The following is a 16,897-nucleotide window of genomic DNA, read 5'->3' as shown; positions in this document are numbered from 1 at the left end:
TAACAATATCATTAGATAAAAGCATCCATAAGCATCATTTTCTAATTTGAACACAAAATTCTCTACCCAAAACTAAAAGAAAACGAAAATCAAACTGGAGAAAACAGAACCACTTACAGATGATCTGATAAAAAGCAGCAACAAATAAACTACAAATAAACTATCTCAACACACACACACACACACACACACACACACAAACACACAAGACAACAAACAACCAGTTGTAAGGCAACACAGTTAACAACCCATGAACAGCAGTGGCAAGGAGAGGCCATAGATGGGAGAGGAGGGTGGGAAGTGTGACGAAGGAGGGGGAGCAGATGTGAGGGGAGTGGGGGTTGAGGTCACAGTTTCACTTTTCAGTTTCACTTTCTCAAGGAGGCGTCACTGCGTTCGGACAAATCCATACACGCTACACCACATCTGTTGAGCAGATGCCTGACCAGCAGCATAACCCAACGCGCTTAGTCAGGCCTTGAGTGCATGCTTACATATTTGTGTACCTATTAAAGTGGATTTCATTTTACGTAATTTCGCCAGAGGACAACACTCTCGTTGCCATGGGTTCTTTTTCAGTGCGCCAAGTGCGTGCTGCACACGGGACCTCGGTTTATCATCTCATCCGAAAGACTAGACGCTCAGTTTGATTTTCCAGTCAAACTTAGGAGAAAGGGCGAGAGCGGGATTCGAACCCACACCCTCACGGACTCTCTGTATTGGCAGCTGAGCGTCTTAACCATTCTGCCACCTTCCTTGGGGTCACAATGTCGGAGGAAGGGGAAGAAGCCAAGGAGGGGGGCAGGGGGGGTGGAGACTCACAGAAGTCTGAATCAGCATGGCGCGCTGATCCCGCATCTGTCGCACGATGGTCAGCGGGTACACTGGCTGGTTGGCCTCAATCAGGTACATGGCCGTCTCCATGGTGATCAGCACCCCCGTGCGCCCAATGCCCGCACTGCAGTCAGCCGTCGTGGTCAGAGATGGGAGAGAACACATCATACCTCTTTGATTCACAGGTCTCAGTTTTTCGTGTGTGCGTGCATGGATGTGCTAACGTATGTGTAAGCATTCACACCAAAGAATGAGGTTTAAATTTTATTGGCCATATAGAGAGAAAGGGGATGGGGAGATGTGGGAGGAGGGGGGGGGGAGGAGAGAGAGAGAGACAGAGATTTTTTGTTTTTTAATGTGAACACATATGTAAAACAGTTGTCACAGTTTGTCATGTTTATGAACTCCTTTAAATGTCATCACAGTTTTTACTGTTGTTAAACATATATATAATCCTTATAATAAAATACACAGAATGTATATTTCAATAATTATATCGAAGTATTGCATGACAACAACAAACACCCAGTTCTCCAGCACTCTGAGGTCAGCCCCCTCCCCACCCCTTCCTAAGGGACCCAGCCCCTCAATCACACACAGCCCCTAACACACCAGAAGCTGAAACTGGTCACCAGAACTAGACAGAAGCTGAAACCAATCACCAGAACTAGACAGAAGCTGAACACCAGAACTAGACAGAAGCTGAAACCAGTCACCAGAACTAGACAGAAGCTGAAACTGGTCATCAGAACTAGAAAGAAGCTGAAACTGGTCATCAGAACTAGACAGAAGCTGAAACCAGTCATCAGAACTAGACAGAAGTTGAAACTGGTCATCAGAACTAGACAGAAGCTGAAACCAGTCATCAGAACTAGACAGAAGCTGAAACTGGTCATCAGAACTAGACAGAAGCTGAAACCAGTCACCAGAACTAGACAGAAGCTGAAACTGGTCATCAGAACTAGACAGAAGCTGAAACTGGTCATCAGAACTAGACAGAAGCTGAAACCAGTCACCAGAAGCTGAAAGAAAGCCCACCAGAGGATCAGGTGGGGACACTGACCTGCAGTGGACCACAGTGGGCTCCACCACCCCGGCCCGGGCCTGCCGCACTTTGATAACAAACTCCAGGAAGTCACTGGGGTCGTCGGGCACACCGTGGTCGGGCCAGGCAATGTACTGCATGTGGCGGATGTGCCTCTCCTCGCTGGTGCCCACGTGGGTCAGGTTGAACTCGCGGAAGGCGAAGGACGGGGTCTCCTCCTCCTTGACGCAGGTGATCTGCAGGGCCCCAAAGTCCTCCGTCTCGTAGAGCTCTGGCCAGTACTGGTGGCACTTGACCCGCCCCCGCTCCACCTTGGTGGTCAGCATCACCACCAGCGACGACTGCTGCTCCCACACCATCTGCACACAGCCACCAACACCATCACCACTCTGGCTTTTTCGTTCTTCACTTCATTTCATGTCTTTCTATGATCATGTCTTCTTGTCTTCATGCTCACAAGTATATGTGCCTTTGTCTCACACTCCAATATGCTGAGACGACTGCTGTGAAAGTTTGTGACAAAACCTTACACTATGCTCTCCAACTGGCACTGTCCATGGTCCTCTTCTTGTATCCTATGTTGCTGTTGTTTTTGTTTTTTTGGGGGGGGGGGGGGTGGGGGGGACTCCTTCTTTGATAAATTCTTCTTATTTTAAGGCCTGAATTTCTAAGTTCATCTTCTGTCTTATGAGCACTCTCAACATGTCATGGAAGCAATGAGTCTTTCATCAGTTAAATGTCACACATAAATATGAAAAAAAACCCTCTTTCTTAGTGCTGTTGACTTCCTTTATTTGCGTAGCATTTTCAAACAGGTCATTTCTGCCTGCAATCTGCTCACTTTGTTGATTGTTCCAACTTCCTATTGGTACTGAATTTCTTACAACAAAAATATTTGACTGTCCAGTGATTATTTTCATAATCAGCTAATGGAAACATTAAATGCTTATTTTTTCTCAAAATGAGTTTTTAAATGTTTCTTTTTCTTTACAAACCTTCAAAGATTTTTTATATAATGATTTTTAACTCTATCAGAAATGCACACCACACACCTTGCCTGTCGGTGGCAAATAGCCTCTATCATGTGTATCAGCAGGAGAACAATCATCACACAAACTAAGTGCACACCAACAAACTGACTTTTAACCACATCTCTCTCACACACTCACACACACATGCATTCACATACGCATGCACACACACACATACCACATGCACGCACACACAGAGTGCTGACTGACCTGCCAGAAGTCTGTGCAGGTGTTGGGCAGGGGTCCCTGAGCTGCGATGTAGCGGTTGATGATTCCCGATCCAGGTATCTCCATCTGTAACCACAACCCTCCAAGTCACACCTGGTTATTACCACATCTGTAACCACAACCCTCCAAGTCACACCTGGTTATTACCACAACTGTAACCACTACCCTCCAAGTCACACCTGGTTATTACATCTGTAACCACAACCCTCCAAGTCACACCTGGTTATTACCACATCTGTAACCACAACCCTCCAAGTGACACCTGGTTATTACCACAACTGTAACCACAACCCTCCAAGTCACACCTGGTTATTACCACATCTGTAACCACTACCCTCCAAATCACACCTAGTTATTACAACTGTAACCACTACCCTCCAAATCACACCTGGTTATTACCACATCTGTAACCACTACCCTCCAAATCACACCTGGTTATTACCACATCTGTAACCACAACCAAGTCACACCTGGTTATTACCACATCTGTAACCACTACCCTCCAAATCACACCTGGTTATTACCACATCTGTAACCACAACCAAGTCACACCTGGTTATTACCACATTTGTAACCAAAACCCTCCAAATCACACCTGGTTATTACCACAACTGTAACCAATACCCTCCAAGTGACACCTGGTTATTACCACAACTGTAACCACTACCCTCCGAGTCACACCTGGTTATTACCACATTTGTAACCACGACACTCCAATGAAGTCATGTTATTACCACAACTGCAACCACAACCCTCCAAATCACACCTGGTTATTACCACAACTGCAACCACAACCCTCCAAGTCACACCTGGTTATTACCACAACTGCAACCACAACCCTCCAAATCACACCTGGTTATTACCACATCTGTAAACACAATCCTCCAAATCACACCTGGTTATTACCACAACTGTAACCACAACCCTCCAAGTCACACCTGGTTATTACCACATCTGTAACCACAACCCTCCAAGTGACACCTGGTTATTACCACAACTGTAACCACAACCCTCCAAATCACACCTGGTTATTACCACAACTGTAACCACAACCCTCCAAGTCACACCTGGTTATTACCACAACTGTAACCACAACCCTCCAAGTCACACCTGGTTATTACCCAACTGTAACCACAACCCTCCACAGACGCCACATTATTACCACATCTGTAACCACAACCCTCCTAGTCACACCTCATTATCACATCATCAAACCAATTTCCATCTTCCTCACCCACAGACATACAGAGAAGACTGATACCTTCTGCGTTTGTGGAAACTGCAACTTAAAAGTGTGCTGGTTTTTTTTCGACTCACACCAAAAAAAAAAAAAGAAGGAAAAAAAGGAAGGAAAAAATCAAACTACTCACATTGACATAATTGGCATTCACATAATCTCCATTGGTACCATTCTTCAGGATCACTCGGGTCTGGTCATCTGAAAAAGTGAAAGTGATGTTAACATTATATATCAAGTCATTATATTTCTGTACTCCACAAGTGTCATCTGTCATTTTTAAGGTCAACTGACTATTACTGCTGTTACGTCCCCTGACCTTGACATGCTACACAGACATGCACTCAGATAGAGAGAACCGGGCAAATATAAATATAAACAAACCTGAGCAGCATATTAACTGCACTATGCATTGCATATGTACATTATGTCAAACTCACACACACACACACACACACACACACACATACAAACATGCCATTCCACAAGCATGTACAATAAACACCGACAAAAAAACAAAAAAAAACAAAAACAAAAACAAAAAACAGCCTTTATGCTCACATGTGTAAAATAGTGCAAGTGATTTCAGACCTGATTTTTTTTTTTTTTTTTTATGAAACTTAAGTAAAGCAAGAGAAAAAAAATCAAGGCACTGAAATTCTATCATCTTTTACTCTAAAAATCTAAACAAATACAAAATCACCAGTAACCTCTCTTATTTCTGAATCCATGAACATTTCGTTTTGGCAAGATTTACTTATTTACTTCTCATGTCCAGTTTCAAACTGCTGATACAAAGGTACATCTGCTACTGTTTCATTTAGCAACAAAGAAAGGGTCACATCACTTGTCTTTGAGATGTGAAGGTTTCTGCCATGTAGCAAAAAAAAAAAAAAAAACACACAAAAAACCCATTGAAGATGTAGGAAGTTATGAGAAGTGTGAAAAATTCCAAAATTTCTGATCATGCCCTGCACAAAGATGTCCATGGTGGAATGATTTTACTCACAGCCCTACATCTGATGGTACTAATGATTTTATTCACAGTACTACGTCTGATGGTACTAATGATTTTATTCACAGTACTACGTCTGATGGTACTAATGATTTTATTCACAGTACTGCGTCTGATGGTACCAATGATTTTATTCACAGTACTATGTCTGATGGTACTAATGATTTTAATCAAAGTACTACGTCTGATGGTACTAATGATTTTATTCACAGTACTACGTCTGATGGTACTAATGATTTTATTCACAGTACTACGTCTGATGGTACTATTGATTTTATTCACAGTACTATGTCTGATGGTACTAATGATTTTATTCACAGTACTATGTCTGATGGTACTAATGATTTTATTCACAGTACTATGTTGGATGGTACTAATGATTTTATTCACAGTACTACGTCTGATGGTATTAATGATTTTATTCGCAGTACTACGTCTGATGGTACTAATGATTTTATTCACAGTACTATGTCTGATGGTACTAATGATTTTATTTACAGTATGACAGCTGATGGTATTAATGATTTTATTCACAGTACTATCTCTGATGATACTAATGATTTTATTCACAGTATGACAGCTGATGGTATTAATGATTTTATTCATAGCACTATGTCCGATGATACTAATGATGTTATTCACAGTATGACAGCTGATGGTATTAATGATTTTATTCATAGCACTATGACAGCTGATGGTATTAATGATTTTATTCATAGCACTATGTCTGATGATACTAATGATGTTATTCACAGTATGACAGCTGATGGTATTCATGATTTTATTCACAGTACAACGTCTGATGGTATTCATGATTTTATTCATAGTACTACGTCTAATGGTACTAACTAATGATTTTATTCACAGCACGACAGCTGATGGTACTATCTGATGTTCTGGGGAAAAAGAGGGAATGGAACACCAATGTTTCTGATTTAACCCCTCCCTTGACCAGCACACAAAACCAGCTAGCTGACTAACTGTTATCATGCACACTCACTCGCACATGTTACCCACAGGCTACAACAAACATACAAACAGAGACTCACAAGGTGAAATGTCTCTGTATCTGTTCTTGTTGATGTTGGTGTCCATCCTGGCTATGTTCACTGTCAGTCCAGGTTTCTTCCTGTACAGTTGCTGTCAACACAATGTGAACATAACAAACATGCATTAGTCTTGTGCCTACCTGCTGTATGTTTCTTCCTGTTCAGTTGCTGTCAACACAACGTGAACATAACAAACACGAATTAGTCTTGTGCCCACCTGTTCTTCCTGTTCAGTTGCTGTCAACACAACGTGAACATAACAAACACGAATTAGTCTTGTGCCCACCTGTTGTAAGTGTAGCAATCATCACCACACCCAAGGTAAGAATGCCTACTACTTCAAAACTTATCATTTCATAGAAACATTATCTTTCTGCAATATCTCCCTCCCTTTTCCCTGTGATCTTTTCGGAACTCATTCACCAAGAATCCCCACCCCCACACCCCTACCCCTTCTCCCAACATCTTACAAAAAAAAAGAAAGTTTATTATCACTGATAGTACAATGATTATATCATGTGGACACTTGAGAAAAACAAAAAAAAAAACATTAATGGATAGCCTTTTCATTAACTCATTAAGTACTGCCAGTTTGCTCCCCTTATTTTTCCCACAGTATGGGTCAGTAAAAAAAACCCCAACAAAACAAAAAACAAAACAAAAAAAACTCACCAAAACAAAATGTTTGAATTTATCAAGTTATCCAAACTGATCAATAAAACAATGAGTTATTTGGGGGCAAAATGTAAAACTTCCTCCCTTCTTTATGATGCTATCTTCCAGTTATCCATAATTTTTTGTTTGAAATTTGCACACACTGAGAAATTAAAAATAAATCCAGGAAAGTACAAGAAGTTTGAAACAGTGTGAATTCAGAATGTTACAAAAGCCCCTGTCGGGCTCCTTTGGAAACCATTGTCTGCTTTGTGAATAGGAAGGAACTGGGTGAGATGCCGCTGCTGACACGCACTGTTCACGTGAACCAGTCACCTTGAAAACTACTCTCCTGCTCAGCGTTTACTAGTCACAGTGGAGAGTGGAAACATCAGTTTAGATATTTTTAGCTTAGATCATTATACAAATTAGATGACACTCCACAAATTCAAAATGTTCTAAAGCCCCGATTGTGCTCCTTCATCTGAAACAGTTGTAAACAGTTGGGCCTTGATAGAGGTCCATAGTCTGGAGTGAGTTAATATCCATTCAATTAACAGAAAAGATTCTTAAATCAATCTCCTTCATCCCTGAACAGGCTTGGATACCTGCTCAGTTTAGGAAAAAAAAAAGAAAGGGAATCATGATAAAAGCAACAGAAGAGAAGAAGATGAATGATCAGATCCACAGTAAGCTAAAAATTTTTAAAAAAACATGAAGGAGCCACACTGATAGCTGTGTTCTTTCACGATCATCTTAACCATAACCAACAACCTTAACTCACTGATTCATGTACACACACATACCCAGCTGTCCATTCATACACACATAATCCCCCTGACAACCACACATACACCACACAACCATATACCTCCCCTGCACCACGCCTAGCTGCCTTCCACCACCTTCCCTGACACACATAGATGTACCAGACCACCAGCTGACAGACAGACAGACAGACAGACTGACCTCAAACTGAGCAATGGCGGCCCCACTCTCCAGCCCCTCCTGAAGCAGCATGAGGGAGGCGTCCAAGCTGTTGGCAGAGGAGGTGCTGGCGATCTGATGCGTCTCTGGGATGTAGGTGTACTCCGGTTCATCTGATGGCTCTTCCCCCACGTACACTGCACACATACCATGGCATCATGTGCTATCAGCAGTCCTGCCCATTCCCCAAAACACCACCCAGTTAACTGTACAACCCCTGCTTTCAGTAGTATAATGGATTGTTAGTGGCGTGACTACAGTGGCATCTCCAGTGGGACTCTTCAGGTCCTCTTCTCCTTTGTGCTGACCAAGACAAGATTAATGGTTCACTGTCACACTTTTTGTGTGTGTATATAAAAAATGCTTATTTTTTAAAAAGAAATGAAGGAAGGTTATGTGATTTGACTGAAATTTTGTGAATGTAACACTGCGTTACAAATGTAAAGGCTAGTTTAAAATACAAAAACCCAGGTGAAGAAGAGGAGGAAGAACAACGCACTGGCTCTGAATGAACAATTTCCACCGACACATAAATTTCAATGCTTGCATGAATATGCCTGTCAACATTGCAGCAACACCCTTACACTTTTTCCACGAGACAAATAAAGCACACTTCAAGTACACCTACATGCATGTGTGTGTGTGTGTGTGTGTGTGTGTGTGTGTGTGTGTGCCTCAGACCTGAAGTTTTACAGTTTCTACATGATGCTGACAGGGTCAATCCCTCTATGCCAGATCAGGATACCCATTTACCACCTCAAAGCCAATGTATGCTTCTTCCTTTGAACTCAGCTTCAGCATGGAATATTTTCCAGTATACTTTAACCATTGTTGACTGGTAACCACTGAAGGGTTGTTGCTGTTTTTACCCCTTTGCATTAACAGTCACTGCCAGCGAGCTTTCCATTTTTGCTTTCATATTTGTCTACTTCTGTTTCAGTTTCATGGTCTCTCTTTGATGCCATTTTTCTGCACAAATGAATATGCTTTCTGGTTTGTGTGCATGTGTGTGTGTGTATGTGTGCACCAGTGTGTGCAGCAAATATTACCATTGGGTCGCACGATCAACACCAGCTCTCCAGAATGGGTTTCCCGTGAGGCTTTGATGAACATCACCACCTGAACAACACATATAAACCAACATTCTTCACAATGACAACATGTGTAAACCTGCAGTTCATTCTTCACACTGACAACATGTGTAAACTTTCATTCTTCACACTGACAACATGTGCAAACCTTCATTCTTCACACTGACAACATGTGTAAACATTCACTCTTCACACTGACAACATGAGTAAACTGTCATTCTTCACACTGACAACACGAGTAAACCATCATTCTTCACACTGACAACATATGTAAACCTTCATTCTTCACACTGACTACATGTGCAAACCTTCATTTTTCACACTGACAACATGCGTGAACCTTCATTCTTCACACTGACAACATGTGTAAACTTTCATTCTTCACACTGACGTATGTGAACCTTCATTCTTCACATTGACAACATGTGTAAACCTTCAGTTCATCCTTCACACTGACATGTATAAACCTTTTCTTCACACTGACATGAGTAAACCTTCGTTCTTCACACTGACAAAATATGTAAACCTTCATTCTTCACACTGACTACATGTGCAAACCTTCATTTTTCACACTGACAACATGCGTGAACCTTCATTCTTCACACTGACAACATGTGTAAACTTTCATTCTTCACACTGACGTATGTGAACCTTCATTCTTCACATTGACAACATGTGTAAACCTTCAGTTCATTCTTCACACTGACATGTATAAACCTTTTCTTCACACTGACATGAGTAAACCTTCGTTCTTCACACTGACAAGATGTGTGAACCTTCAGTTCATTCTTCACGCTGACAACATGTGTAAACCTTCATTCTTCACACTGACAGGTGTAAACCTTCATTCTTAACACTGACAACATGTATAAACACTGACAACGTGTAAACCTTCATTCTTCACACTGACAACATGTATAAACCTTCAATCTTCACTGACATGTGTAAACCTTCATTCTCCACACTGACAACATGTGTAAACTTTCATTCTTCACACTGACAACATGTATAAACCTTCATTCTTCACACTGACAATATGTCAGGTCATTAGATCTGCTACTGGTAACCTGTAATCCAGTACAACCTGTTCAGGGTCGGGTTGCCGACGACTAAACCGGCACTCCCACCACTCCCTTCTGGGACTGGTGAGGCGGGTGGCTAGACACCCTTATGGAGATCCATAAAAGGGCGTCGGCTCAGGAGAGCCACCGACGGCCATCTAGCTCCACCGTGCTGTGTGCATGCCACACGCAGTTGGCCCCCGGGGTGTGTCTACCCATGCATGCGAAGTCTGGATCCGGCACAATCTGCGGAAGAAACCTATCGGTTCAATGGAGAGGAAGGCGGTTACAGCAACGCACTGTGGAGTGCAGAGAGCAAGATGAGACACCGAAAGGATATCTTGGTCATCCACTGCATCCGTGCTCATCCTCCAGTCGTCTCGACTTAGTCTTGCCACTGGAAATTGGTGGACCCGGACGAGAGAGTGAGGTCGACGTTGCGCAACTCCTCTTCACTTTAAACAAACTCATCGCGCAAGTCATCAGTCATCCAAAATGACCTTTCATCCTTCATCATTTCATCACCCCCAAGTCCTGTGGCGACAGGCGAGCGACGAAACGACAGGTGTGGGTACACTGGCAGTCGCAGCCGCAGACCTGCACGCAGGCGGCTCAGGCCATAGGGTCGTTCTTCGTCGACAGGAGCAGCGATGGAGCTCGGCAGCCGTCTGAGCGTCTGAGCAGCCCTCTTTAGGAATGCACTGCTCACCTCCCTGGCATGAGGAAGGGGCTAGAAAAGGTGCCCTAAAAATTGCCTGCTCCATATCACCCTGGCCAGCATACCGCGGCTGGCGGGGACCCTACATCAGCGGTCGAAACAAAGAGAAAGAAAAGAAAAAAGCAAGGATCGTTCCTCTCACCATTGGTGCTTGGAACATAAGGACTCTCCTGGACAGAGATAATGCGGACAGACCCCAAAGGAGAACAGCACTAGTTGCATCCGAACTCGCCAGATACAATATCGACATCGCAGCCTTGAGTGAGACTCGGCTTGCAGGCGAAGGCGAGCTCTGTGAACGGGGATCTGGTTACACCTTCTTCTGGAGTGGACGAGGAAGCGAAGAGTGACGTGAGGCTGGTGTTGGTTTTGCAGTAAAAACAGCACTTGTCAGCAAGCTAGCTGGAATCCCAAAGGGAGTCAACGATAGGCTTATGACCATGAAACTCCCACTGGCATCTGGCCAGAAGCACCTCACCATTGTCAGTGCCTACGCCCCAACCATGACCAACCCGGATGAAGTGAAGGCGAAGTTCTACGAGGACCTTCACTCTGTCATTGCTGCCATCCCTAAAGCAGACAAGCTCATCATTCTTGGGGACTTCAATGCTAGAGTTGGCTCTGACTACATCTCCTGGGATGGAGTGATTGGAAAGCACGGTGTGGGCCACTGCAACCCAAATGGATTGCTTTTGCTTCAGACATGTGCAGAGCACGAACTGCTGATAACCAACACAGTTTTCTGCCTCCCTACCCGTAACAGGACGTCATGGATGCACCCTCGCTCAAAGCATTGGCATCTCATCGATTATGTCATCGTCAGGAAAAGGGATAGGCAAGATGTACGTGTAACAAAGACCATGTGCGGCGCCGAGTGTTGGACAGACCATCGCCTTGTAGTCTCGAAGCTGAATATTCGAATCCAGCCCAAGAGACGCCCCCAAGGCCAGAAGGCTCCAAAACGGCTCAACATCGCTAAGCTGAAAAACATCACCATCAAACAGTCATTTGTGGAGCTGCTGGAAGATCGTCTGGAATCCGCCTCTCTGAACAACCAGAATGTGGAGTCTGACTGGAGGACCCTGCGTGAGCTGATCTATAGTACAGCTTCAGAGACCCTGGGACCCATGATCAGAAAGCACAAAGACTGGTTTGATGAAAACTGTGATGAAATCAAGCAGCTTCTGGATGAGAAACGCCGTCTGCATCAAGCCCACCTGAGCAACCCAAAGTCCACATCAAAAAAGGATGCGTACAATGCCATCCGCAGGACTGTTCAGCAAAAGTTACGCCAGATGCAGGATAAGTGGCTGAGTGACAAAGCTGATGAGATCCAGGGATATGCTGACAGGCACGATATGAAGAGGTTCTATGATGCCTTAAAAGAAGTCTATGGCCCCACATCCTCAGGATCATCCCCCCTCCTCAATGCAGATGGGAATACCTTGATCACCGAGAAGGAGAACATTCTCGAACGATGGGCTGAGCACTTCAACAGTGTCTTAAATCGCCCTTCCTCCATAAATGATGAAGCCATAGAACCGTTCAACAATCCCAACAAAAATCTGACAAGCAAACATTAGAGACCAAGATAGCTCGTTGTTCATTGCACACATCCTTAACCATACCACAACTTAAGTCACTGTTATGTACACTCACTACAGCTGTCATTCATACACACATATCCCTGACAACCAACAAGACCACACAACCATTACTCTCACTGCCACATCCTAGTCTTCAACCACACTTACCGGCACCTAGTGTACCAGGCACCAGCTGCACGACAGGACAGACGACTGACCCAAATGAGCAATTGCGCACCCACTCTCAGCCCTCTGAAGGACATGGGAGGCTCCAAGCTGTTGGCAGAGGAGGTGCTGGCGACAGCGCTCTGAGATGGTGTTGCGGTTCACGATGGCTCTCCCACATAAAAAGCACGAGACAGGACATGTGCATCAGCATCGTCCATTCCCAACACACCTTACTGTCAACCTCTCAGTATAATGATGTTAGTGCATGTACAGTGGCTCCAGTGGATTTCGGTTCTTTTCCTTTGCTGCCAAGTACAAGATTGGTTCACTGTACATTTTTGTGTGTTATATAAATGCTTATTTCAAAAAATGAAGAAGTTATGAGTTGACTGATTGTGTGTGAAGTAACACTGCGTTCATTGTAGGCTAGTTTATCAAACAACCAGGTGTAGCAAGAGGAGGCAGAACCAACGCATGCTCGATCATTTCCTGACAGCTTAAATTTCACTCGTGCATGTTATCGCTAAATTGCAGAACACCTACACTTTTTCCACAGAGGACAAATGCAAAAACTTAAGTCAACTACATCATGCTGTGTTGTGTTGTGTTGTGTTGTGTGTGTTGCCCTCAACCTGAGTATTACAGTCTTTCATATCTCAGGGTCACATCTATGCCAGATCAGGAACTCCATTTACCATCTCAAAGCCAATGTATGTTCTTCCTTACTCAGCTCAGGGAAATCCAGTTCTTTAACACATTGTGACTGGTCAACACTAGGGTTGTGCTGTTTCTTACCCTTGCACTACACTGTCACAATGACCACGAGCTTTCCATTTTGTTCATATTTGTCAACTTTGTTCTCAGTTCATGGTCTCTCTGATGCATTAGTCTTGATAAAGAATATGCTTCTGGTTGTGTGCATGGTGTTGGTATGTGTGCACACTAGTGTGGCTGCAAAACATTGGGTCGCAACGTCAAACCAGCTCCCAGAAGGGTTTCCCGTGGGCTTAGAGTATGAACATCAAGTCCGCAAACATACCAACCACATTCTTCAGCATTGCAAAATGCAACCTTCAGTTCATTCTTCACATCAACTGATGCAAGACCTTCGCTGGCTTGGACACTGGACCGACATGCAGACCTTCGGCTCTCCACGAGAATGAGTACTATGTGATCTGCACAAGGAAGAGATCACACGAGGTCGAAAACGCTTCTGGTACACTGAAGTCTCTACTGAAACCTTTGATTTCACCACTGACTCTGTGGAAACTGCATTGACCGAACAAATGCGCGCTGTTTCATCAAAGCGCAAGTTATCGAGCAACTTCATTGGCTTCAATGCAACTGTGTAAAGAGCTTCAGTGCAATCGTCACCGGACAAAAGCCTTCTCCCTGACATGAGTATCCTTCTTTCTCCCTGACTAGCAGGGAACTTAATTCTCACCTGACACAGTGTACCTTATTTCCACTGACAATATGTCGCATTCTCACACTGAACATGACTAATCCTTCCTTCCCACGACCACCAGTGTAACCTTCTCTTCCCATCTGATGACAACATGTGTAACTCAATCTCTCTGAATGTGAAACAACCCACCACATGTGTAAACCTTCATTCTTCACACTGACAACATGTATAAACCTTCATTCTTCACACTGACAACATGTGTAAACCTTCAATCTTCACACTGACATGTGTAAACCTTCAATCTTCACACTGACAACATGTGTAAACCTTCATTCTTCATACTGACAACATGTGTAAACCTTCATTCTTCACACTGACAACATGTGTAAACCTTCAATCTTCACACTGACAACATGTGTAAACCTTCATTCTTCACACTGGCAACATGTGTAAACCTTCATTCTTCACACTGACAACATGTGTAAACCTTCATTCTTCACACTGACAACATGTGTAAACCTTCATTCTTCACACTGACAACATGCTCTTCACTCCAGGAGGAGGAGGAACTGAGGGCTTTGCGGGAGAAACAAGGATGGATGAGAGAAACAGGGCAGATAGAGTTTGGATACAGACGACTTATACACTATGGGCCATGGCCCCAAATGAAGGGATGTGTGAACAGTTCATAATATAAGCTACATGAAGTGTGAAGAAGGACATACAATGATTGAAATGAAAACGATTAATAAGTCTGGATAACAGGAAGCAAAACAATTAAGATATAGCTATTTTTCTCTGAATTTAAAGGTCTTTTACAAAAGAAACTCAATAAACATGGCTGTTTAAAGTATTTGGGTCCAAGGCTTTTCTAACATTAGTCAGTGCTTCACAACAAAGAACAAAATGTAGTTCATCTTTTGTTTTCTTGCATGATGGACTCAACCAATCAGATTGCTTAAATGTTTTATACCTTTATGATGAACAGCCAAATCAGTTATACACAGAGAGAGAGAGAGAGAGAGAGAGAGAGAGAGAGAGAGAGAGAAAAGAGAGAGAGAGAGAGAAAAGAGAAAGAGAGAGAAAGCAACCAAGAAAAAAAAAAAATATATATATATATACACACACACATAGATAATAAAAACCGAGAATCCCAACATTCAGGCTTGAAGGGTTTCAAATACTTCTTCGTTTGTGGGCTGCAACTCCCACATTCACTCGTATGTATACAAGTGGTCTTTTACGTGCATGACCGTTTTTACCCCGCCATGTAGGCAGCCACATTCCATTTTCAGGAGTGTGCATGCTGGGTATGTTCTTGTTTCCATAACCCACCGAACGCTGACCTGGATTACAGGATCTTTAATGCGCGTATTTGATCTGCTTGCGTATACATACGAAGGGGGTTCAGGACACATGCAGGTCTGCACATATGTTGACCTGGGAGATCAGATAAAAAATCTCCACCCTTCACTCATCAAGCGCCGTTACCGAGATTCGAACCCCAGACCCTCAGATTGAAAGTCCAACGCTTTAAAAACTCGGCTATTGCGCCCATCAATTTCATGTATAGAAGTGCACATATGCCTTTGATTCCATCACCCCTACGCTCCACCCCTTCCCTCTGTCCACCCTCTCACTTCCTGCAGTTTCCCTGAAGCCCACCTGTTCATGGGTATGCTGGGAGACATCACGGCCGTTGATGAACAAGACCTGGTCACCCTCATTGAGGCGTGGGATGGCCAGGTCAGCTGGGGTGTCTGGGGCCACCCTGGACACGATGATGGGCATGCCCTGGTCAGTGCCTCCCTGCAGGTGAAACAAAACAAATCCATGTGGTCACACACCTGGAGAACGCTGCACGCACAGAACCCAATCACAAATGCTATGTACCAAAAAAATTCATTAACACCATGTGATTACATGAAGAAAAAGTCTTCACTGGCATCATGACTTGCAATCCTACACATGAGAAAATGCCACGACGACTTAGGAAAAAGGGAAAACAAACAGGTCTTTATATATTCCCTGCACTGTTTTAGCTTTTTCATTTTTAATACATGTAATAATAATAATGATAGTATTTATATAGTGCTGAATCTTGTGCAGAGATAAATCTAAGTGCTTTCACACCAGTCATTCACATGCATGCATAACTCTAAAACTGATTCTAAAAAAAAAGATGTGGGTGAGAACAGAAATGAATCTTATGCTAAAAAGTATTTTAAAAAATCCCTTCCCCATTCTTCCTTTCTGTCCTCTTCAAAGTATAGCAGAAAACATTACCATTTTATGGAAGTCAACCTTTCTCCCATGCTGTCCTGAATATACATCCCCGCAAGGAAAACAAATACCGATATGAATGCAGAAGACTCTCGAATCAGAAACAAAACACAAAGAATTGGTCAAAGATGGGGGATGAGAATTATTTTTCTGCCTGTGAGATTCATCAGGTATATACAGGGGGTGAACCCATGCAGGTGATACAAAAAAAACAAAAAACTACGTTCTTCTCAAGAACCAAGTGAGAAGCCCATACACAGATCCTAACATCTCTACAGTGCACCATAACAATGTCAATTGTGGGTTGCATTTGATGACAAATCCCCCTTACCTTCACATTGAACCCAAAACGGCCATGATCATCTGGCTTCATCCGGATGGTAACCAAACCATGTCCATCTGTGACGCAGTTTCCATTCGGCTGTCAAAGACATGTGAACACACACACACACACACACACACAAGCACACACGCAAGCACGCACGCACGCATGCACGCACAC

General features: G+C 43.3%; 1 protein-coding gene across 8 annotated transcripts in view; it reads right to left on the bottom strand.

Moving 5' to 3' along the window:
- LOC143298870 (tyrosine-protein phosphatase non-receptor type 4-like) overlaps nucleotides 1-16,897 on the bottom strand; it is a 97,212-nt gene that overhangs the window by 4,669 nt on the left and 75,646 nt on the right. For all 8 annotated transcript variants that reach the window (XM_076611876.1, XM_076611936.1, XM_076611911.1 and 5 more), the window contains 9 exons: nucleotides 16,727-16,816; nucleotides 15,778-15,921; nucleotides 9,130-9,199; nucleotides 8,063-8,217; nucleotides 6,440-6,530; nucleotides 4,509-4,576; nucleotides 3,121-3,204; nucleotides 1,898-2,238; nucleotides 823-958 (listed from right to left, as the gene is read on the bottom strand). In XM_076611876.1, coding sequence (XP_076467991.1) covers nucleotides 823-958; nucleotides 1,898-2,238; nucleotides 3,121-3,204; nucleotides 4,509-4,576; nucleotides 6,440-6,530; nucleotides 8,063-8,217; nucleotides 9,130-9,199; nucleotides 15,778-15,921; nucleotides 16,727-16,816 — 1,179 coding nt within the window. The remainder of the gene's footprint in view (nucleotides 1-822; nucleotides 959-1,897; nucleotides 2,239-3,120; nucleotides 3,205-4,508; nucleotides 4,577-6,439; nucleotides 6,531-8,062; nucleotides 8,218-9,129; nucleotides 9,200-15,777; nucleotides 15,922-16,726; nucleotides 16,817-16,897) is intronic.

Source organism: Babylonia areolata, chromosome 2, assembly GCF_041734735.1.
Source record: "Babylonia areolata isolate BAREFJ2019XMU chromosome 2, ASM4173473v1, whole genome shotgun sequence".
Taxonomy (NCBI): domain Eukaryota; kingdom Metazoa; phylum Mollusca; class Gastropoda; order Neogastropoda; family Buccinidae; genus Babylonia; species Babylonia areolata.
This window is presented reverse-complemented; position numbering and strand designations above follow the sequence as displayed.